We start from the raw sequence: 23,655 nt of genomic DNA, 5'->3' as shown, positions 1-23,655 counted from the left end.
GAGAGCCCTGTTAATACGTACCTACCTATACCTAATTATTATGTAATTAAAGTAGTTTCCACAAAGTTTGTTGTTTTTTTTAGGGTTCCGTCCCTCAAAACAGAAAAAGGAATAGGACCACTAGGATGTATGTCAATGTGGGGGAATCATATTTCATACTAATATTATAAAGGCGAAAGTTTGTATGTATGTATGTTTGTAACTCCTTCACGCAAAAACTACTGGACGGATTTGGCTGAAATTTAGAATGGAGATAGATTATACCCTGGATTAGCACATAGGCTACTTTTTATCCCGGAAAATCAATACGGGATATTCAAAAACCTAAGTCCACGCGGGCGAAGTCGCGGGCATCAGCTAATGATTAAAAATTTTAATAACCTGCAAGTTTGGACGGTACTTCTCCTACCTAGTTCTTTGCGTCTTAGTACCTACATACTATCCAACACTAGCTTCTTCTTTCAGCAAACTAGGTTGCCTGGTAGAGATTGCGCTGAGCAATAAGGCCGCCTTTGCACACAATTGTTTTTTCTGTTGAGTTTCTTTTTATGTTTTTGTGTGCAATAAAGATTTTATCTATCTAGTTGAATGACCGCATGGAGCAGCCATAATAAATCTGCGCAAACGACAACGAAAAAAGAGCCTTCAGGTTCAAAATGTTGAATTTCGGAGTTGTGTTGAATATTCACAAAAAAATTGATAAATGCAAGAACTATGTAAAATATATTTATCTTTGCCTGGGATTTGAGGAGTGGGGGTATATGCACCCCCAACAAGTGAAGGTTACAGCAACTAGAAAAGAGCTGATAACTTTCAAACGGCTGAACCGATTTTCTTGGATTATAGCTAAGAACACTTAGAGACACTTAGAGACACTTAGAGACACTTAGAGACTTCAATTTACCTAACATTTCTTGGGCAACCGATTCGAATAGTAACGGCTTAATATCTGGTCAAATAGGTAGTAATATAGATAGTCTCTTTTTGGAGCACATTGCTTTCAATAACTTGAAACAATGCAATCTTATTGAAAACATAAACGCCCGTATTTTAGACTTAGTTCTTACAAATAATACTGATTGGATACAAGTAAAAAAAGAAGATAATGCTTTGGTCACAATAGACAACCATCATCCACCACTACAAATTATTTTAACATTAAATTGTAACCGCTACATGAAACCTTCTCGTACACCATTTCTCAATTTCTTCCTATGTGACTATGATAATGTCTGTAATGAACTGGATCAAATAGATTGGTTGTCTCTATTTCAAAATTCTTATTCGGTCGATGCAAAATTAGATATATTTTACCAGACACTAATGCCCATTATTTATAGATATACACCCATGCGGAAACCGCGAGATAGTCACTATCCTATATGGTTCTCAGGTCCATTATTACGAGCACTTAAGGAAAAGGCAAAAATCCACCATAAAAGCAAAAAGTACAATAACCCAATGGACAAATTTGCATACGAATTATTGCGCGAACGTTGTGCCATCTTGATAAAAGGTTGTTATGACAATTTTAAAAAACGAGTTGTTGAATGTATTCGTGATGATCCTACCTACTTTTGGAAATATTTTAAACAACAGCGTAAAAATGGTACCAATTGTATTCCGAATGAAATGATTCTGGATAATTTTGTAGCTAAAGGTGGAAAGAATATATGTGACGCCTTTGCTAAACATTTTTCATCGGTCTACATAGAGACCAGTAACTGTCGAGTAGGAAATTCGTCACTCCCAAGCAATATCATTCCCAATGTTCCATTGGGTTCTTGTATACTAACTGAAGAAGAAGTTTTAAAACATCTTTTAAACTTGGATTCACTTAAAGGTCCCGGTCCAGATCTTCTTGCCCCAATATTTCTTAAAAAATGCGCTCACAAACTAGCTAAGCCACTTACCCTCATATATAACTATTCTTTGCAAACGGGTACATTTCCTACCAAATGGAAAATTGCATATATTACACCAGTGCATAAGTCTGGCAACTCAAAAGATATAAAAAACTACCGACCTATATCTATTTTATCAATCTGTGGAAAAGTCTTAGAAAGCTTAGTTCAGAAAATAATTTATTATCACATAGCCCCATATCTTGATCCTAACCAACATGGGTTTCGTCCTCGCAAATCAACCACTTCTAACTTAGTTAGTTATATATCAGACATCGCTGAGACTGTAGATGCTACTGGTGAGGTACATGCAATTTACACCGATTTTCGAAAAGCATTTGATATGGTGAATCATAACATTTTGTTATTGAAAATTGAGTCTTTGGGAATTCATGGCTCATTGTTACGTTGGTGTGAATCTTACTTAAGAAATCGGTCACAACTTGTTGCTGTTAATGGTTTTAAGTCTTATGAGATAAAAATATCATCGGGAGTCCCTCAAGGATCTCATCTAGGTCCCACGTTCTTTTTAATTTATATAAATGATTTGGCACTCAAGTTAAAGTCTAAATTTAAAATGTTTGCAGACGATATAAAAATTTACAAAACCATTAACAGCCAAGCTGATGTGACAACCCTACAAAACGATATTGATGCTGTTCACTCTTGGTGCACTACAAATGGTATGTCCTTAAATATTGAAAAGTGTTTCCACATTAAATTTACCAGAAAAAAAAATCCGGTAGACTGTGTCTATAAAATAAACAAGGTTAGTCTTAAGGAAGTTTATAGTATGAGAGACCTTGGTGTTATTGTAGACTCGGCTTTAAGTTTTCGTCCACATATCGAGCAAATAACATCTAAAGCTTCAAAAATATCCGGACTAGTATTCAGACAAATGAAAATATTCAAGGACCCCAGTTTATCTATACTGGTCTTCAACAGTGTTGTCCGTAGCATCCTTGAATATTGTAGCACTGTATGGAGTCCAGGGTATCAAGTTCATTCTGATAGAATAGAACGAATTCAAAAAAGGTTTCTATACCATCTAACTTACAATGACTTCAAATGTGACAAATTGTTTTCATACGAATCTCGTCTCTCTTACTATAAAATGAAATCCCTTAGAGACCGTAGAAAGATTACGGATGTCATTTTTCTGGCAAAATTAATAAAGGGTCTCATTGATGCGCCTGAGTTACTTGAACGCTTGAAGTTCGTTGTGCCCCGTGACTGTAGCCGCTTACACAATCGCAAGACGTTCTGTTTGCCTCAAACCAAAACCAAGCTTGGGCATCATAGTCCGCTATATAGAATGCAGTCTCTTGCAAATAATTACAGAGATGTTATAGATATCTTCTGTGATAATATACCAAGAATAAAAAGTAAGTTAAGTACACAGATAAGTAATTGTTAGAAAGTAGTTTGTATAAGGTTTTTCCTATTTTGTTAGTAGCTGTTCTGGTTTAAGTTTTTGTTCCTTGTTTGTTAAGTTTATTTTGTGTTGCGCTGTAGTTTTGTACCTACATACTTTAATAGTGCATGCCGAGTCCACATCGAGAAGACGCAATTGCGCGCATGTTTCTTTGTCCATTTATCTTCTTGTATTTTTTCTTACCAATTGTAGTCGGTTTTGTGGACTGAATAAAAAAAAAAAAAAAAAAAAAAAAAAAAAAAAAACACTCTCGATCAAGCCACCTTTCAAACAAACAAAAAAACACTAAATGAAAATCAGTTCATTAGTTTAGGAGCTACGATGCCACAGACAGAAACACAGATACACACGTCAAACTTATAACCCCTCTTTTTGGGTCGGGGGTTAAAATTGATCCTATAAGGGTTCCTTTGTTTTCTTTTGAGGTACAGAACGCTAAAAATTGACTTCATTGTTAAATTAAACTCCAAATCCTGAGCTGCGGGTAGGTGGTAAATAAAACACAGATTGAGAATGCCTTAAATTTTATTCACTTAAAAATTAATATCTACTTGATAAAAAGTGACGCCTAATTTATTATAATTAGTGCCTAAAAAGAAGTTCTTATACAGTGAAGGAGCCCTCAGTGTCTACGTTGTGAACAATGGCCGCCATGTTGTCACTCAGTGGCGCGAATGTTGCGAGCGAGTAGAGTCAGGGAGCGTGGTGTAGTTTGACGCGCGTGTACAGATACTCCGACCACGCGATAGGCGTCAGGGCTTCAGTGGTGACGTCTCATGTGCACCACTAAACTACTCTTTTGCTTACATTTATACTTTCACAATTTACAAGTGTATGGGGTTTCACCAGTGTGAGTTCTCATGTGCCTCATGACTAAGGACTATTTCGTGAATATTTGTAGTAGCACAACTTGCAAGAATATGGTTTTTCACCAGTGTGAGTTCTCATGTGCCTCACTAAGTGACTATTTTGCTTACATTTATAATTGCACAACTTGCAAGAGTAAGGTTTTTCACCAGTGTGAGTTCTCATGTGCACCACTAAATGACAATTTTGTGAAAATTTGTAGTTGCATAACTTGCAAGAATATGGTTTTTCACCAGTGTGAGTTCTCATGTGCACCACTAAATGACAATTTTGTGAAAATTTGTAGTTGCATAACTTGCAAGAATATGGTTTTTCACCAGTGTGAGTTCTCATGTGCACCACTAAATGACAATTTTGTGAAAATTTGCAGTTGCATAACTTGCAAGAATATGGTTTTTCACCAGTGTGAGTTCTCATGTGCACCACTAAATGACAATTTTGTGAAAATTTGTAGTTGCATAACTTGCAAGAATATGGTTTTTCACCAGTGTGAGTTCTCATGTGCACCACTAAATGACAATTTTGTGAAAATTTGTAGTTGCACAACTTGCACGAATATGGTTTTTCACCAGTGTGAATTTTCATGTGCCTCACTAAATGAGTACTTGATACAAACTTACTCTCGCATAACTTTCAACAACGTGGTTTTTTACCAGTGTGAGTTCTCATGTGCACCACTAAATGACAATTTTGTGAAAATTTATAGTTGCATAACTTGCAAGAATATGGTTTTTCACCAGTGTGAGTTCTCAAGTGCACCGCTAAATGACAATTTTGTGAAAATTTGTAGTTGCATAACTTGCAAGAATATGGTTTTTCACCAGTGTGAGTTCTCATGTGCACCAATAAATGACAATTTTGTGAAAATTTGTAGTTGCATAACTTGCAAGAATATGGTTTTTCACCAGTGTGAGTTCTCATGTGCCTCACTAAGTGACTATTTGATATAAACTTAGTCTGACATAACTTACAACAATATGGTTTTTCACCAGAGTGAATTCTCATGTGCCTCACTAAATGAGTACTTGATACAAACTTACTCTCGCATAACTTGCAACAGTGTGGTTTTTCACTAGTGTGAGTTCCCATGTGCCTCACTAAATTACCTTTGTATTTAGATTTGTATGTACAAGTATCGCATGTGAATCTATTTACTAATGTGTGTCCTTGAATGTGTTTTACGAAAAGCATCCTTTGTTCATACATTTTTTTACAGAAGTCACAAATGTACACATTTTTTGATACAGTAACATTCTCTTCATTGGTGACTGGTTCAATGTGTTCTGTTGTGGACAGAGGAACGGCTGAAATGAAACATTAAACTTATTGACTTATACTTCTGTGATAATGTTTGTGTGATACATAACGCAGTATCTTACCTAAGGTGGTCGCGGCGCGTGCGCAAGGGCTGGGGTCTGCCTGCCTGTGAAGTATATCAGAATGTATCTAGAGTGTACGATGAAGTCACTAGCCAGTGTGTAGATATACTGCATATAGCAAGTTAGAGAGGAGGGAAGTCTTATGATATGATCTAGTACAATTGTAACTTGAACTAAACATTATTGGTACTGGCGGGTATACTGACTTGTTCTCAGTGATGAGTGAAGAGTGTGAGGAGCTCACAGCTGTATGAGGCTTGCATTCTTGTGACGCGTCACATTCACCATCACCAGCACCGTTCTGCCAAATACAAAACAAATTCATAACATTTCTGTCCTTTGAGCGTATGAGAGAGCCCCTCCACAACTAAACAAGCTGTTACATGAACTTAGCAAATTGATAGATTTATTTATTTATTTATTAGGACACCAGAAAATTATAATATTAATACATCCTTAAATCTATATAAACACACACACATTATTAAATATATAACTTATCAATTAGGTGTCACAACTTGTGCCAAAAGAAATAAAAAATAATTATTATTAAACAATAAAAAAGTTTACAATGTACAAAATTTATGCCTTAAAATAAAGTAAAATAAAAATACTAACTAGTTATTAATGAACAAATGGTGAAAAATTGACTACAAGTAATGTGTAATAGATTGAAAACTATCTCACCTGGAGATGCATGTTCATATGTTGCATGTACGCATGTTCATGGACAAATTCCTCCAAACAATGTGTACATTGGTACAGAGTAATTTCATACTTTAAAGGATCCTGAACAAAATTATAGACATCATTGTCATCTTCATTCTTCATTTCCATGTCATCATGAACTGACATAGAGTCATCATTTCCTTCAATTTTCACCATAACCTTGAGTCTGGTCTCCTCCGATTCTGTCTGTTTGTCTTCCGAGGGGTGTTCTAGTATGTGTAAGTCACAGTGGTCAGGCCCTAGCGATGTCAACACCATATTACTCTTGAGTTGGTGTTTTGTGCGGTTTATCATCTTTGTATGCTGTCTTGTTACCTGTTGAAAGACAAGTTAAGTAATTAATATGTACAGTACAAGGATAAAGAAAGGATGCAAGTTTTATATATAAAGTACTCACTAATTCATGTTTTCCAACTAAATCCATCATCAGTGCACGGGCTCTCAAGCTCTTGTCTCTGAATTCACTTAAGTTTATCAATCTCTGAGCACATTGTATGTAAACTGTTTGTTTTTAGGTTTCCTTGGTTAAACAACTGAAATTCTCTCTTTTTTCTCGAAAACAATTTGTGGTTAGAACTCAGCCGCTATGTACCTACCTTTAGTGATTACATACTCTTTGTACTTTACTCCATTTCTCTCTATGGTCTGTGCTCTGTGGTGTCCACTTTTTTTTTTCCTTTAATCTGGCTTTACTCTGATTAGCCAATGTCAAGTTTGTGATATTTTCAAGTTATTGAATTTATACAAGTATGGACTCCGTCTGCGCCGGCGCCCGCCGACATACGCGCGGCGCCCCTTTAAAGCGCTTCCCAGTCAGTTCCACCACCAAAAAACACCAACTAACACAAAAACCAGCCACTCTTAACAAAAAAAACACTCCAAACAAGCACAGCACGCGCGCCAGCAAACGCCATCGCAGACGAAGTCCCGTGGTGTCCACTGTCCAGTATAAATCCTATATGTTATTGGTCTGTGGTATAAATAAATCCAATAAAATCATTACCAAGATCAGGGCCTGTCAAGTCGAGGGCGAAGTAGATGCATCAGTCCATCCCTCTCGTTTTGTACCGTGGCTCCTTTTGTCTCGTTCTACCCGACTATGTACATTTGATTTGTATATAATGAGAGTATATATACTAGATCTCAGTATATAATCGAATTTAATTGGTTCATTTGAAATGCACCTAAATTTTTATTGGCTATTTGCATTTGAATGAGCCAATAAGAAGCCACCACTATTTCGAATCAGCCAATAAGTTAAGATTAAACGAAAAAAAAAACATGGCTGTTGTGTGTCATTTTCAACAATAATTTCCTTCCTTGACCTCCATTTTTTCTAAACGATTTTATTGGTGCGAGAATTTGAAAGATTGCCGGTGCTTCGCTTCAGTTTTAACAGGATCCTTTTATATTTATTATTTCCTAATTCTTTTTTAGTTTGTTTTGTGTAAAAGATGTACCTATAGTATGATTTACGCTTGGTATTCTGCTAAAATCTCATCTTAGGGCAATCTATTGCATAAGTAAAGATAGCGTAAACAGAATTTTTGTCCTCAAGTGCTAAAATTTATTCGCGATGAGGCAGTGTTGTGTTCCTGGGTGTAAAAACACCTCCAATTTACGCAAGGTACCGTTTACGAAGGTAACGTGGAAGGCATGGTTAGTTCGATGTCCATTTCTTCGCAAATATTCCCGTAAGTCATTAGAGAATGTTAAGATTTGCGAACTTCATTTTTTACCTCAACATGTTAAATCTCACAGACTAACGGCAGATGCAATTCCTACATTGCATCTGCCTAAGCAAAATATAGCTACATCTTCTCGAAACGAGCAATTTTTGGAAGTATTTCCTCTTCAATCTGGCCAACCTCTCAGTGTAAGAATTGTTAATCCATCAGTCTCTCTGATAGACACAGTTAATGTTCAAACTGACTTTGATTACAATAAACAATCTGTTTTTCCACCTACAAATGATCAAGTCCCATGTGTTCAAAGTAGAGATATTACTGAACGTGATTTTGAACCTAACAATCAGAGTATTGTTACACCAAGTACTGAGCAAGTCCAGTGTGTGGCTTCTCAAATAAATAAAGAAACTACTGAACCTGATTTTTACGTACAGTCTGATTCTATGACAGATTCTATAACTACAAATGTAGTACATTCCTGTAGTACAAGTACAGAAACTCAAAACCAATCTACAGAGCCAGAACTAACAGTTGGTCAACTGAGTCCTCTTCCATCTAACACCATGCCTTCTGATGTTATATCTGCGATACAAAGAACTCCAGTACGTGTAAAATCACATTCTAGACGTCATAAGTCCCATGTAAAGTCAGATTTAATTCCTAGAGTTCGTTTAGGTCAAAATGAGACCCCTCGTAAGCAAAAGCTACGTGTGGGGAATGAAATGTTAAAAATGAAGTTACGAAATTTGACTTTGAGATTTAATAAATTAAAATCAAAGACACTGTCATGGTCTACTCAAGTAAAACTTTTCATCAAAAAGTATCCTCTACTGAGTAATTTTGGAAAAATATTGGTCGACTCACAATTAAGATTATCTGGTGTAAAAGGAAAAGGTTCTAGATACACAGACGATGAAAAAATTTTTGCACTTTCTTTGTATAAATTGAGTCCAAAATGTTATAGATTCTTGCAAAAAAACATAAGATTACCAAGTAAATCTACTATAGGATCTTTGTTAAATAACATCCCTTTGAGACCAGGTATTAATGAATTTATATTTCAACATTTGGCAGATGCAGCTAAAAACAAAAATTCTATGGGATTGCAGTGTGTATTGCTGTTTGATGAAATGGCAATTAATAAAAATTTGTTTTTTAATTTTCATACTGGGGTTATCGAGGGTTTTGAAGATCTAGGAGGTGGTGAACGCACTAATAATGTTGCTGACAAAGCTTTGGTTTTTATGTTGCGTGGTATATTTTCAAATTGGAAAATACCCATAGCTTTTTATTTTGTTCGTGATGGAATTAAAACATTTCATTTAAAAAAGATACTAAAAGAGCTGATTGCAGCAATATTTAAATCAGGATTTATTTTGAGATGTACTGTCTCAGATCAAGGCTCAGCGAATGTTGCAGCTATAAATTCATTAATAGCTGACACACGCGAAGATATTCTTCGTAGTGGTAATGATGACCCAAATATCTTTCATTATATGATCGATAAAAATAAATTATACCACATGTATGATGTTCCACACCTACTAAAATGTTTTCGCAATAATTTCCAGAAGAAGGACTTGCTGATTGGAACCCAGCGTGCACAATGGAACTACATCGAAATGGTGTATGCTTCAGATGGCGCACAGGGTCGTGCGAGAACTACCAAATTAACCGACAAGCATATTAAACCAAACTCTTATGACAAAATGAAGGTCAGTAAATATTTTATTTGTTTATTATCATCTTATCGCCAGCCCACTACTGAGTAGGCATGCATTCATGTTTCTTCACGATGCTGATGTACTCCTTCACCTTTAAAGAAACCTTAATTGCCTAAAATGCACATAACACCGAAAAGTTAGAGGTGTGTGTCTGAGATTGAAGCTTCTACCCTCTGTATAAGAGGCTGTAATCTCAACCACTAGGCTATCACCACTTATCATAGTATACATATATAAATTACTAGCTGTTGCCCGTGACTTCGTCCACGTACAATTTTTAGGGTTCCATACCTCAAAAGGAAAAACGGAACTCTTATAGGATCTCCGATTAGAAGGCGGAAGTCCTAACCACTAGTGACTAGGCTATCACAGTTATTATAAAATTTGTGGTTACATCACACAAAAAAAATTAAATTGTGGTCATGAACTAATAAATAATTAGTATTTACAATTTTTGAAGTAAGATAACTATATCAAGTGGGGTATCATATAAAAGATCTTCACCTGTGCATTCTAAAAACAGATTTTTATTTATTTTTATGCATCATAGTTTTTGAACTATCATGCAAAATGTCAAAAAAATACGACTGTAGTACGGAGCCTTGTTGCGCGAGCCTGACTCGCACTTGGCTGGTTTTTAATTACTAATGAGATTAAGAAATGTTTCCACTGTGAAATTCCTCACTTAGGCTGAGATCTATATGGTGGTCAAAGTCAAAGGACTTTGCTCAAACTTAAGTTTTAAGCTTGAAACACACCTTGTGACGTCTTGCGCACATCATCTCAACCCATTGCCAGCCCACTACTGAGAACAGGTCTGCTCTCAGAATCAGAAGGGCTTAGGCCATATTCCAACACACTAGTGTGGATTAGTCTTAACTATTAGGCTGCTGCTCTTCGTGGTTAGCGCATTGTCATAATCGCTACCCATATCATAAATGTGAAAGTATGTTTGTTTGTTGGTTGCGCGTAAAACCTATTATGTAGGCACCAAACATTGCCTCTAGTATTTTTAATTGTAATCATATTGCAACTTCTTCTTTTCTTCTCTATGGCTCTTTGTAATATTGCAACTTTCAAATTTACAGGTCAAATTTGCTGCACAAGTCTTCAGCAGAGAGGTGTTTGCAGCCTTACAGAACAGGATGAAGACATATGAAGATCTGCAATTAGTACATAATTATAGTGTTCCATCTGTGAACATTGATAATGGTTTCTTCACTGCTGAAATCATCTTATTCATTAACGATTTGTTTGACAGCCTGAACTGTGCCGGTCATACTAGAGGCGAACTATCTAACGCTTTGTCCTTGAATTCAACTCATTTAGAGTTTTGGAATAATGCATTGAAGAAACTACAATCAATGAAATTTGACGCAACAGACTCAAGAGAAAGTAAGCCTATATCGTTACGAAATTTCATTCATGACATAAAAACAGTAAAGCATCTTTGGGCGGATTTAAAAAAAATTGAAGGCGTTAAATTCTTAAGTCTCAAGCGTCTGAACCAGGACCCCCTGGAAAATTTTTTCTCTCAAATTAGAGGTCAAGGTGGTGCTAGCACACATCCTGACTGTCATAATTTTGTTGCATTATTCAAAACGTTGTTGATAAATAATATAACGACTGGACAATCTCTGTATGCCAATTGCACTTCCGATACTGACAAAATGCTGGGTACTCTCAGTAGTTTAATTGATAGACCAAAATTAGGCATTCAATATAATGACTTCACTACAGATGTTGAAAATTTAAATTTCATTGAAAACTCTATTCCTCATGAAAACATTTTTCAAACCCAATCTGCTTCTTACATTGCTGGTGCAATTTGCAGACATATATTGCCAAAACTTGATTGTGGTGAATGCCAAAATTGTAAAAGTACACTATTGTCCAATGAAATTGAGCCATTTCATTCTTTGATAGCAACGAAAGAATATGACTCAAGTAATAAAAAATTATATTATCCATCACATGAACTTGTGGTTCTGGTTTGGCATTGTATATATATAATTGAAGAAACATTGCCAAAAATTTGTAAAGTATTCATTTACACAGACTTGGTCAGTAAATTAGAATGTCTAGATACATCTTTTATGACATGCCTTGAGCATAAATCAGATTTTTTGAAAGCTTTTTGGTTATATGTGATTAGAATGCAAGTTAGACAATGGTGTATCAACTTCAATAGAAGAATTCACAATGTAGATTCTAGAAAAAAGGGAAAGGAAATGGAAGATATGCTAACAACAAAGGTAACTAAGGGTGCTAGTTATAGAACTGCACGACGCCAAAGTCACTAATATTTCTGAACCAATTGCTTATCTGCATGATGTTTGTTTGTATGTTTGTCAATTTCCTTTTTTAGGGATCCACACCTAAAAAGCAAAAAAGGAACCCTTATAAGATCACTTTGTCTGTCTGTCTGTCCGTCCGTCCGTCCGTCCGTCCGTCCGTCCGTCTGTCCGTGGTGTCGTCAAGAAAACCTATAGGGTACTTCCCGTTGACCTAGAAACATGAATCTTTGTAGACAGGTAGATCTTATAGCACAAAGAAAAAAATCCGAATTTGTGGTTCCCTCCTCATGGCTAGTTGTGTTACCCGCGCTGAGGGCGAAAGATTCGCCGTCGCGCACGGGGTTGGTGCTGGTCCGGTGGTGATCTCCGCGCTGCGCGCTTACATCACAAAAAAGTAATAATAATTAGTTTACTTAAATCACATGTAGATGGCGCTTCCACGTTCCAAACCTCGTTTGTGAGTCCGACTCGCACTTGACCGGTTTTATAATAAAACAAGTTTAATCACAAATTAGTTATTCATGCACAAAGGTATTATTATTTAAAAATTTACTGTTTATTATGTGGTTTGTTGGTGAAGATATTAAATTGAGATGTTAAGTGAAATTCTTCTATTGAGATAGATTGAGCTATTCGGTCACATTTTCACAGGTGACTGAATAAAGATTGTACGTATCTATGATTTGTCTATAATAATCGATTTTTGTACATAGATTGCACTTGAGTAATAATTTCTTTTGTGTGTGTGTGTTTCGTTTAGGTGTATTAGGGTTCCGTACCTCAAAAAGAAAAAGGAACACTTGGTTGTCTGTCAATTTGGGGTTATCTTATAGCATAAATGCGAAAATCGTGAATTTGTAAGTTACATCACAACAAAAAATAATAATAAGGGTCCACGATAGTTACTCTAGTTTACTTAATCACATCAAGATGGTGCTGTCCGTTATTAATTTTCATAAGTTTCATATTATATGAGAACTTTGAGATTTCTTGTACGATGGTACGGCACCCTTCGTGTGTTGGACATCTCCGAAACTGCCAATTTTCAAAAACTACTAAATCGTTTTAGATATGGTTGTTTGCAAATATCACTTCAATTTTGCTATATATTTTGTTTTGTATGAGTAAGTTTCGATCCTTTTTAGTACACACATTAAAATACATTTTTACTTTTAATTATTTTACTTGTTAACATTGGCAATGCCTTGTTTACAGCAGAGATACTATTTTTTATTATAATGGCTATTTGTGTAAAAATAATTTAAGTACTAGCATAATAAGAAGAATTTGTAAAAGCTCAAAGCTGTGAAGAAGCTACTATTTATAAACTGTATTTTGTATCAATCTAATTTTTAAAGTGTCACCTGGAAATCGAATGAGCAAAAATACATAAGTATTATTGTCTTAAGCGAGGTTTAGGTTAGCAACAAAACTTGCAGAAATTGACTTCCGCAAGCTATTTCTACCGTGTAAACAATCACGTCAAGCTCACTTCCGCAAGTTTAGTAACTTGCTGGACTTGCCGCAAGTCACAAATGTATGTACATGTACAATATTGCTCGTATGTAGTGTTAACAATTCTGCAAGTACTTGCGGAATAACTTGCAAGTTCTTGCTAGTCTAAACCTCGCTTTACGACCGCGTAGCTGTTGTGTTCTCTAACCGGTCTACTGGCATGACCCAAAAATATCTTTTCAAATTCCTAATTATTTTAGTTTTAAATACTTGTAAACTTTACATCAATGGTTGGTACAAAATTTCAGTATATTTCTGAAATTAGTAAAGAAAATATTTTTGTGTACATAAAAAATTGTATTAAAAACGTTTTTGTACATAACAAATTTTATACAAAAAAAAACAGCTGTTGAGTTTCTTGCCGGTTCTTCTCAGCAGACTGCATTCCGAACCGGTGGTAGTGTAGAAAGATTTTTAATGAAAATACATTTTTTTCACTGAAATTTTGTTTTCTTTTTGTTTTCTAATAATTTTAATAATAACATCGTTAATAACATCCCAGATCAAAAACCGGTAGTTTAAAAAAATCGTAATGTAGCGAAAAATCGGAAAACCGGTACAATCGATTATAGAGTTATCGTTTCGAGCTCATCTCTAGCATGGTCTGTGATCTCTAGTTTTTTTTTTTTTTTTTTATTAATGGTCTGTGGTTTTCTACGTCACGTCCTTTTCCGGCCTCCCACCCCACTGAACTCTCGTAAACGTAGAATTGTAAGAAAGAGAGGGAAGGGGCCACCATTGATAAATCCATTGTTTGGCTATTGTATTTTATAGAGAGAGTGAGAAAAAAGATAGATTAAATGAATGGGACACTTTATATACATTCCTCGCCTCCGCCCGCCATTTTAGTAAGCTATTTATAGTCTATGAACTAGTGCGTCTTCTTTTGTTTCTGGTCGGTGACCAAGATACCAAAATAATATTGATAAACTAAAAACGAATTCTGATACAAATCACAAAATGCGGTGTTGTGTGCCTTCCTGCAATAACTGTTCTGAAAATTCCTCCCAAGCGGAGGGTATCACATTTTACAGGTAAGTTCTGCATATGATTTTATTAACCAATTCGAAAATCGACTCATTACCTTCATTATTTGCTTCATTTATTCATTTACTTAGGACGAAGATATTACTTTGTAAGAGAGCAGGAAACTTTGAAGTATTATGCGAAAGGTATGGCAAGTAGAGTTAATTCGATAGGTAGGTTACCATGAGAACAATATCGATTGACATCAGACGCTATTTAAGTTATGCCCGAAAAGTGCCCGAAGTTCACTCTGCCAGTAGCGTTTCAGTGTCTTTCTGCAAAAATACTTCAGGTTACAATGTCTGTCTGTCAGCAGGCTGTATCTTATGAACCATAACAGGTAGAGATCTGAAATTTTCACAGAATTATTGCCTCAAGCCTCTATAACAACAATGACTACAAGTGTAAATTAAAAATTTATAACACCCCCTACAAGTGAAGGTGACATTAACTAGAAAAGAGCTGATAACTTTCAAACGGCTGAATCGATTTTCTTGGATTATAGCTAAGATCACTCTCGATCAAGCCACCTTTGAACAAAAAAAAAACTAAATTAAAATCGGTTCATCAGTTTAGGAGCTACAATGCCACAGACAGATACACACGTCAAACTAATTGCACCCCTCTTTTTGGGTCGGGGGTTAAAAACATTCAAAATTGCTGCCATGAAAATTTAAAAAAAAATTAAAAGTGTTATTTCTTGTATGATGCTTAGCAAAAGCTTTTGAGGAGTTATTAAAATGTGTGTGTAGACTTGAAATACTTATATCTGACTAGAGGATGCGCTCGACTTCGTCCGCGTGGATTTAGATTTTTATAGATCCCGTGGGAACTGTTTGATTTTCCACGATAAAAAGTAGCCTATGTCCGTCCCCAGGATATAAGCTAACCCTGTACCAAATTTTGTAAGAATCGGTTACACTGTTGGGCTGTGAAAAGGTAGCAGACAGACAGACAGACACATACTTTCACATTTATTATATTGGTATGGATTGGTGGTTCTGTTGTGTAAAACATGTAAAAGTGCCCTGTATATTGTATAAGTTAAGTAATAAATATAAATAAATTAATTACTCTGGTAAACCACACACGTTTGTTTGCTTATGCTAAATGGTAATTTCCAGTTTCCCCAGTGAAGGGCATCTCCGAGCTGCTTGGCTCAGAGCCCTCGGCAAACAAGACAGCCACCTACCAGACTCTGCTGTGGTCTGCTCACAGCATTTTCTAAATGATGACTTTTATGAAACGGAAAGTGGCATAAGGCAAATTAGGACTGGTGCTATTCCTTCAACAGTGCAGGTAACTCATAATATCATGTTTTGTATAGTTAGTAAAAAAAATTGGTTGTCTGTAAAGTCGGTTTACTGACGATAGTTGAACGTGACAACAAAGGCCGATTGTGCTTCTTTGTCGCTCGTTCCGCGCTCTCGCTTGCACTTCAACCTTACATGGAACGCCTCAGAGCGAGGTAACGCCGCATGAGTCATGTTTTTTCGTGCGTGCAGCCGGCTCTATCGAATTATAAGACGTTGTCACGTCAATAAAGTAACTAAATCAAATCAAGTAATGTGTGACTGTAGAATGAGAAGGAATTTGGCATTTTTCTCAAACACTTGTTTCAGCATTGTATGAAAATAGTAATGTAGAAGTGACTAGTTTTTTACAGGTTTGCAGGATATGCCTAGACACTGACAGCAAACTGGTTCTAATGAGTAAATACAAACTGGAAGAAGAGTATGAAAAGTTAACCCAAAATCCAGTAAGTTGTTATTGTATGACTAGCTGATGCCCGCAGCTTCGCCCGCGTGGATTGGTCAGATCCCCTGCAGCATCAGGATTGCGGAGATGGAATCCAATTTTTTTATGAAACAATGTCGCAAAGTTCCTCTATCAATTAAAAAAGAAATGACGCAAATCGGTTCAGAAATTTCGGAGATTTCGGTGTAAATAGGTAGAAAAACACAACTCCCTTTTTGAAAGTCGGTTAAAAAAGTAGCCTATGTTACTCCCTGGTCAATTCTCTACTTTTCTGAGAAAATCCCGTCAAAATCGGTTCAGCCGTTCCGAAGATTAGCCTTTTCAAACAGACAGACAGACAGACAAAAATTTTAAAAATGTGTGATTCAGTTATAGTATCGTTCAAATAATCATATGACCTTAATATGCGGTAGTTATTTCGAAATTACAGACAGACACTCCAATTTTATTTATTAGTATAGATTCATAGTATGACGTAGTTTATACAAAGGGAAAACCAGGATTATTTAAGGAATGTTTTAATACTTCAATAACATGTTTCAGTTGTGTGATCAAGGTAACCTAAAACAAACAGTTTGCATACAATGTGCTCAGAGATTGATAAACTTCAGTACATTCAGAGCCAAGAGCTTGAGAGCCCGCGCACTGATGATGGATTTAGTTGGAAAACATAAATTAGTGAGTACTTGATATATAAACTTTTATCCTTTCTTTATCCTTGTATTGTACATATTAAATACTTAACTTGCCTCTTTAAAGGTAACAAGACAGCTTAGTGAGTACTTGATATATAAACTTTTATCCTTTCTTTATCCTTGTATTGTACATATTAAATACATAACTTGTCTTTCAACAGGTAACAAGACAGCATATAAAAATGATAAACCGCACAAAACACCAACTCAAGAGTAATATGGTGTTGACATCGCTAGGACCTGACCACTGTGACTTACACATACTAGAACACCCCTCGGGAGACAAACAGACAGAATCAGAGGAAACCAGACTCAAAGTTACCGTGAAAATTGAAGAAAATGATGAGTCTATGCAAGTTGATGACATGGAAATGAAGAATGAAGACGACAATGATGTCAATGATTTTGTTCAGGACCCGTTAAAGTATGAAAGTGCTTCCTTGCAATGTACACTTTGTTTGGAGGAATTTGTCCATGAACATGTATACATGCAACATATGAACATGCACCTCCAGGTGAGATAGTTTTCCGCTATCTTTTTTTTTTTTTATTCACTATAGGCAAGCGCTTGACCACAATCACACCTGATGGAAAGTGATGATGTGGTCTAAGATGGGACGCGTTTACCTTGAAGGTGCCTATTCACTCTTGTTTTAAAGATACCCGGATTGTAATTGGTAGGAAACACAGATCGCGGGAGAGTATTCCAAACCTTAGCCATGCGTATGAGGAATGAAGACGCAAAACGTTTCGTGCGTGTAGATGGAATGTCGACGACATAAGGATGGAAACTCGCCCGACGTCTTGCGGTTCGGTGGTAAAATGGTGAAGGGGGGACAAGATCGAAAATCTATCAACTTGTTCAGTTCATGCAATAGCTTGTTTAGTAGTGGAAGGGCTCTCTCAAACTCTGAAAGGTCAGAAATGTTATGAATTTGTTTTGTATTTGACAGAACAATGACGGTGATGGTGAATGTGATATGTCACAAGTATGCAAGCCTCATACAGCTGTGAGTTCTAGCTCTTCACACTCTTCACTCATCACTGAGAACAAGTTAGTATACCAACCAGTACCAATAACTTTTAGTTACAGTTAGTTTACAATTGTACTAGTATCATAAGACTTCTCCTTCTCCTTCTCCTTCTCCTTCTCCTTCTCCTTCTTCTCCTTCTCTACCCTGCTATATGCAGTACAGCTGCACACTGGCTAGTGACTCCATCGTACACTCTAGATACATTCTGATATACTTCACAGGCAGGCAGCCCCCAGCCCTTGCGCACGCGCCGCGACGACCTTAGGTAAGATACTGAAAAACAGAATGCGACAGAAATAGTTTTGAAATAAGAAACTGGCCAAGTGCGAGTCAGACTCGCGCACTTCCTTTACCGGTATATTCTAAAACAGATTTTTATTTATATTTATGCTCAATAGTTTTTGATTTATCATGCAAAATGTCGAACAAGATAAAGTTGAAAACTAAAACCCGACTGTGATCGTCTTAATAAACGCCGAAATATTATAGTAAAATTGTTTTTCTGTCGCTTTGTTGTAATACATTTATATTTATGAACTCAGAATTTTCTCCTCTTTCATTTGACACCCCACTCGATACAATAGCCAAATAAAACTTTTGGGGACCCCCACTTTTTTTCATGTAATATACGTTGTACGTATGTCAATTTTTTTCGTATAAAATGTAGCCTATGTCATCCGGACCTTTACGACAAATCGATTGACACCTCATTCATCAAAATCGGCCCAGTAGTTTAGGCGCTACGGTGGAACACACAGAATCTGGATACAAACATACACACATACATACATACATAGACTGCTAAAATCATAACCCTTCCTTTTGGCTTTGCCGCAGTCGGGTAAAAAATACCCGAGTACGGAACCCTCGGTGCGCGAGGCTGACTCGCACTTGGCGGGTTTTTTGAAAAATAATTTGTTTCAGTTGCTCCTCTGCCAGAGAGTCTTGCGACAGACAACGGAATCAAAGCTAAAGGAGATGATAAAACAGAGAAATTCATCGAAATCGATATAGACTTCAATTATCAGGCAGCAAGTGGAAGCGGAGTCAATACGACAGAAAATAAACAGAGTGACAATTTTATGAACCCGTTAAAGTATGAAAGTGCTTCCTTCCAATGTACATTTTGTTTGGAGGAATTTGCCCATGAACATGCGTACATGCAACATATGAACATGCACCTCCAGGTGAGATAGTTTTTCACTATTACTCACTTTCATCACTTTGTTTGGTCCATCATTACCCATATCTATATATACTATTACTAATAAATAAAATTGGAGTGTCTGTCTGTAATTTCGAAATAACTACCGCATACTAAGGTCATATGGTTATTTGAACGATACCATAACTGAATCACACGTTTTTAAAATTTTTGTCTGTCTGTCAGTCTGTCTGTTTGAAAAGGCTAATCTTTGGAACGGCTGAACCGATTTTGACGGGATTTTCACAGACAAGTAGAGAATTGACCAGGGAGTAACATAGGCTACTTTTTTAACCGACTTTCAAAAAGGGAGCTGTGTTTTTCTACCTATGTACACCGAAATATCCGAGATTTCTGAACCGATTTGCGTTGTTTCTTTTTTAATCGATAGAGGAACTTTGCGACATTGTTTCATAAAAAATTTGGATTCCAACTCCTCAATCCTGATGCTGCAGGGGATCTGACCAATCCACGCGGGCGAAGCTGCGGGCATCAGCTAGTTATAAATATGACAGCATGTTTGTTTGTTGGTTAATTGGTTTGTCCTTCAATCAATTCTAATTTTTGTACGCATATAGTTGAAGACATGGTGAGTGAATTAGGCTACTTTTTATCCCGGAAAATCAAAAAGTTCCCACGGGGCTATTTAAAATATAAACCACGCTAATGAAAGTCGCGGATCACAGTCGGGTAGTCACACATCACACTAATATTATAAAGGCGAAAGTTTGTGTGTATGTGTGTTTGTTACTCTTTCACGCAAAAACTACTGGACGGATTTGGCTGAAATTTGGAATGGAGATAGATAATATCCAGGATTAGCACACAGGCAACTTTTTATCCCGGAAAATCAAAGAGTTCCCACGGGATTCCGAAAAACCTGAATCCACGCGGACGAAGTCGCGGGCATCAGCTAGTAATTTACAATATCTTGTTTAGTTGTGGAGTTAACTTGAACTCTCAAAGGACATAAATGTTATGAATATGTTTTGTATTTGGCAGAACGGTGCTGGTGATGGTGAATGTGACGCGTCACAAGAATGCAAGCCTCATACAGCTGTGAGCTCCTCACACTCTTCACTCAGCACCGAGAACAAGTCAGTATACCCTCCAGTACCAATAACGTTTACAAGTTACAATAGGGATGATGACTACTAGTCAAATCAGTGACTTTTTATCAAACGTCAAAACGCTCCCTCAGTAAGGGAGCTTGTATGAAATTCACGGATGTGACCTCATAACATTTGACGTAATTTTTTGGGCGCGTATGGAACCCTCGTAGCTTTAGTTTTGAGTTACGTAACTAATTATCACCACTATATCGTACAAATTTAACAATTTCGACCATCAAATTCAAATTATTTTTATTCAATTAAACTTTTACAAGTGCTTTTGAATCGTCGAAAACATCTACCACTGGTTCGGAATGCTGTTCCTACTGAGAAGAACCAGCAAGAAACTCGGCGGTTGCTCTTTTCAAAAGGAGTACAATAATAGCTACTTTGAATAAATGATTTTGACTTTTGACTTTGACTTTGACTCTAGAGTCTAGATACATTCTGATATATTTCACAGGCAGGCAGACCCCAGCCCTTCGACGACCTTAGGTAAGATACTGCGTTTTCTCTGCTATTGATATAATCATTGATATTCATGTATTGAACAGTCATGACCAGCGAACGATAAAAACATTGAAGTATTTCTCAAGCTCCGTAATAGTTTGTGGTTTGTGTGTTATACGTGTGTGTTGTCTGTTATTTTATTATAGTACTGTGTCTCCATAATATAAACAAGTGTAAATTAAAAATTTATAACACCCCCAACAAGTGAAGGTTACAGTAACTAGAAAAGAGCTGATAACTTTTAAACGGCTGAACCGATTTTCTTGGATTATTCCGCGCCTACGATCCAAAGTATCTCAGTTTTCCAAAACATCATTTTCAACTAGAATTAATTGTCAATTGACATAATATTATGAACATGGACGTATTTATGAACCTAACAATTAGTTAACCTTCTATTCTACAACAAAAATTGGAAAAGAGCTGATAACTTTTAAACAGCTTAACCAATTTTTTTTGGATTATAGCTAAGAACACTATCAAGCAAGATTTCGAACAAAAAAAAAGTAAATTAAAATCGGTTCATTCGTTTAGGCGCTACGATGCCTCAGATAGATACACACGTCAAACTTATAACCCCTCTTTTTGGGTCGGGGGTTAAAAATACTAAATCACTAAAACTACAAGATAAGGCAAATGGTTACTGGCATTGGATTGTGTTTAGGTAGTATTATATTAATCCTCAGTTTCTGCTAGCGTTCTGGTTTCACCTTGTTAGCGTTGCGTACCCCAAAAGGAAAAACAGAACCCTTATAGGATCACTTTGTTGTCTGTCTGTCTGTCTACCTGTCTGTCTGTCAAGAAACCTATAGCGTACTTCCCGTTGACCTAGAATGATATAATTTGGCAGGTAGGTAGGTCTTATAGCACAAGTACAGGAATAAATCTGAAAACCGCGAATTTGTGGTTTCATCATTACCCGAGTACGGAACCCTCAGTGCGCGAGTCTGACTCGCACTTGGCCGGTTTTATTATTGTAGCATACAATAATCATACAACATAGCATACAGAAAATCAAAATGTTTGTTTACAGCCTCTCGTCTATCGGCAAATTTCGCAACTTTCGGCGTAACGTTACCCACTCAAGAAGCCAACACAAGCGACCAACAGATCCCTTCAAAGCAAACTAATGACGAATCAAAACGGTTCGTCTGTCAGTACTGTCCGTTCCGATGTAAATACCAAAGTAACTTCACCACCCACATGAGAACGCACACGGGCGAAAAACCCTTCGCCTGTACACACTGCGATTACAAATGCGTAACCAACAGTGGCCTCGTGAACCACATGAGAACTCATACAGGCGACAAACCGTATTCTTGTAAGATATGTGACTTCAAAAGTTCTTACAAGGGCAACCTAGTCGGCCACATGAGAACCCACACGGGCGAAAAACCCTTCGCCTGTACACACTGCGAGTACAAAAGCGTCACGAATAGCGCTCTAGTCAACCATTTGAGAACTCACACCGGTGAAAAACCATATTCGTGCGAATTCTGTGAATACAAATGCGTATCAAACACCGCGCTTTTGAAACACTTGAGAACTCACACGGGTGAGAAAAGGTTCTCGTGCGAACTTTGCGAATACAAATGCGTGTCCAACAGTGCTTTGATGAATCATATGAGAACTCACACGGGTGAGAAACCCTTTTCATGCAAGGTGTGCGATTATAAGTTTGCGCATAAAAGCCATTTAGTGAGGCACATGAAGACTCACACTGGTGAAAAACCGTACCTTTGCAAGTTTTGCGAGTACAGAACAGCGCATAAGGATAACTTGGTGAATCATACACGGACTCACACTGGTGAACGGCCGTATTGGTGCGAGGTGTGTGAGTATAAGAGTGCCGCTAAGAGCAAGTTGGTGATTCACATGAGAACCCACACGGGTGAGAAGCCGTTTGGGTGTGATCTGTGCGAGTTCAAATGTGCGGTCAAGCATAACCTTGTGATACATAGGCGGTCGCACACGGGGGACAAGTAGGTTTGTGTGGGTGTGTGTGTGTGTGGGTGTGTGGGTGTGTGTGTGTGGGTGTGTGGGTGTGGGTGTGTGGGTGTGGGTGGGTGTGGGTGTGGGTGTGTGTGTGTATGTGTGTGTGTGTGTGTGTGTGTGTGTGTGTGTGTGTACCTCAAGAGTAAAAACGGAACCCTTATAGGATCACTTTGTTGTCTGTCTGTTTGACTGTCTGTCCGTCTGTCGTGTCTGTCAAGAAAACCTATAGGGTACTTCCCGCTGACATAAAATCATGAAATTCGGCAGGTAGTTATGTCTTATAGCACAAGTGAAGAAATAAATACGAAAACCATGAATTTTTGGTTACATCACGAAAAAAAAAATTAAAATGTCTTCATAAACAAATAATTAATTGGTATTATCAATTTTTAAAGATAACTATACCAAGTGGGGTATCATATGAAAGGGCTTTCCCTGTACATTCTAAAACAGATTTTTATTTATTTTTATGCATAATAGTTTTTGATTTATCGTGCAAAATCTCCAAAAAAAATACCCGAGTATGGAACGGTGTGCGAGTCCTGCTCGCACTTGGCCGGTTTTTTATTACTACAGTCCAAGAAGCTATTTCGAAAAACAAATTTGATTTGAATAAAAAACCATGTTAATTCTGGTCTTGGTTGTCAAAATGTATTTGTGTAATTAAAATACAGTATAGGCAATTAATTAAAATGTAACTGTTATGTGTACATACCAAAAATTTGATTAAAACTGTTCAAATCTTATTAGTCCAGTCACTATAGTAAGTTCACCTCGGAATTC

General features: G+C 36.8%; 5 protein-coding genes across 12 annotated transcripts in view; 3 read left to right on the top strand and 2 right to left on the bottom strand.

Annotated features, from left to right (window-relative positions):
* Positions 1 to 23,655, top strand: part of LOC123878314 (zinc finger protein 436-like) — a 382,404-nt gene that overhangs the window by 66,663 nt on the left and 292,086 nt on the right. The window lies entirely within an intron of this gene.
* The window catches only part of LOC123878376 (transmembrane emp24 domain-containing protein 5-like), a 152,677-nt gene that overhangs the window by 10,341 nt on the left and 118,681 nt on the right, over positions 1 to 23,655 (bottom strand). The window lies entirely within an intron of this gene.
* Positions 3,869 to 23,655, bottom strand: part of LOC123878323 (zinc finger protein 2 homolog) — a 364,832-nt gene continuing 345,045 nt past the window's right edge. The window contains exons 5-10 of the mRNA XM_045925496.1: positions 6,273 to 6,629; positions 5,792 to 5,886; positions 5,586 to 5,629; positions 4,880 to 5,510; positions 4,418 to 4,795; positions 3,869 to 4,366 (exon numbers count right to left, since the gene is read on the bottom strand). Of these exons, the coding sequence (XP_045781452.1) occupies positions 4,213 to 4,366; positions 4,418 to 4,795; positions 4,880 to 5,510; positions 5,586 to 5,629; positions 5,792 to 5,886; positions 6,273 to 6,629 (1,659 nt within the window). The 3' untranslated portion in view covers positions 3,869 to 4,212. The remainder of the gene's footprint in view (positions 4,367 to 4,417; positions 4,796 to 4,879; positions 5,511 to 5,585; positions 5,630 to 5,791; positions 5,887 to 6,272; positions 6,630 to 23,655) is intronic.
* LOC123878322 (zinc finger protein 25-like) lies at positions 7,239 to 22,913 on the top strand. Of its 3 annotated transcripts, XM_045925492.1 has the most exons (12): positions 7,239 to 7,321; positions 14,447 to 14,572; positions 15,689 to 15,863; positions 16,231 to 16,323; positions 16,866 to 17,000; positions 17,179 to 17,532; positions 17,971 to 18,071; positions 18,273 to 18,316; positions 18,976 to 19,238; positions 20,258 to 20,352; positions 20,831 to 20,862; positions 21,911 to 22,913. In XM_045925492.1, the coding sequence occupies exons 2-12, from the start codon at positions 14,499 to 14,501 to the stop codon at positions 22,861 to 22,863; spliced, it is 2,319 nt and encodes a 772-aa protein (XP_045781448.1). In that variant the 5' UTR covers positions 7,239 to 7,321; positions 14,447 to 14,498; the 3' UTR covers positions 22,864 to 22,913. The 3 variants fall into 3 exon arrangements, with proteins under 3 accessions (XP_045781448.1, XP_045781450.1, XP_045781449.1); XM_045925494.1 differs by lacking the exons at positions 18,273 to 18,316; positions 18,976 to 19,238; positions 20,258 to 20,352 and having other exon boundaries at positions 21,911 to 22,911; XM_045925493.1 differs by lacking the exons at positions 18,976 to 19,238; positions 20,258 to 20,352; positions 20,831 to 20,862 and having other exon boundaries at positions 21,911 to 22,911.
* On the top strand, positions 7,575 to 13,186 carry LOC123878308. Of its 4 annotated transcripts, none has more exons than XM_045925463.1 (3): positions 7,575 to 8,845; positions 9,371 to 9,717; positions 10,815 to 13,186. In XM_045925463.1, the coding sequence occupies exons 1-3, from the start codon at positions 7,891 to 7,893 to the stop codon at positions 12,027 to 12,029; spliced, it is 2,517 nt and encodes an 838-aa protein (XP_045781419.1). In that variant the 5' UTR covers positions 7,575 to 7,890; the 3' UTR covers positions 12,030 to 13,186. The 4 variants fall into 4 exon arrangements, with proteins under 4 accessions (XP_045781419.1, XP_045781421.1, XP_045781420.1 ...); XM_045925465.1 differs by having other exon boundaries at positions 7,575 to 9,717; positions 10,815 to 11,004; positions 12,909 to 13,186; XM_045925464.1 differs by having other exon boundaries at positions 7,575 to 9,717; positions 10,815 to 11,007; positions 12,912 to 13,186.

This window comes from Maniola jurtina, chromosome 26, assembly GCF_905333055.1.
Source record: "Maniola jurtina chromosome 26, ilManJurt1.1, whole genome shotgun sequence".
NCBI classification, from domain to species: Eukaryota; Metazoa; Arthropoda; class Insecta; order Lepidoptera; family Nymphalidae; genus Maniola; species Maniola jurtina.
Note: the sequence above shows the minus strand (reverse complement) of the source record. Positions and strands in the feature narration are given on the sequence as shown.

Excerpts from the sequence above, each read along its gene's own strand:
- LOC123878308 (XM_045925462.1), top strand. The coding sequence starts at position 7,891 with ATGAGGCAGTGTTGTGTTCCTGGGTGTAAAAACACCTCCAATTTACGC. Across the intron at positions 9,718-10,814 it reads ACTCTTATGACAAAATGAAG|GTCAAATTTGCTGCACAAGT; the intron begins GTCAGTAAATAT and ends TCAAATTTACAG.
- LOC123878322 (XM_045925492.1), top strand. The coding sequence starts at position 14,499 with ATGCGGTGTTGTGTGCCTTCCTGCAATAACTGTTCTGAAAATTCCTCC. Across the intron at positions 18,317-18,975 it reads ACGCGCCGCGACGACCTTAG|TTGCTCCTCTGCCAGAGAGT; the intron begins GTAAGATACTGA and ends AATTTGTTTCAG. Across the intron at positions 19,239-20,257 it reads ATATGAACATGCACCTCCAG|AACGGTGCTGGTGATGGTGA; the intron begins GTGAGATAGTTT and ends TGTATTTGGCAG.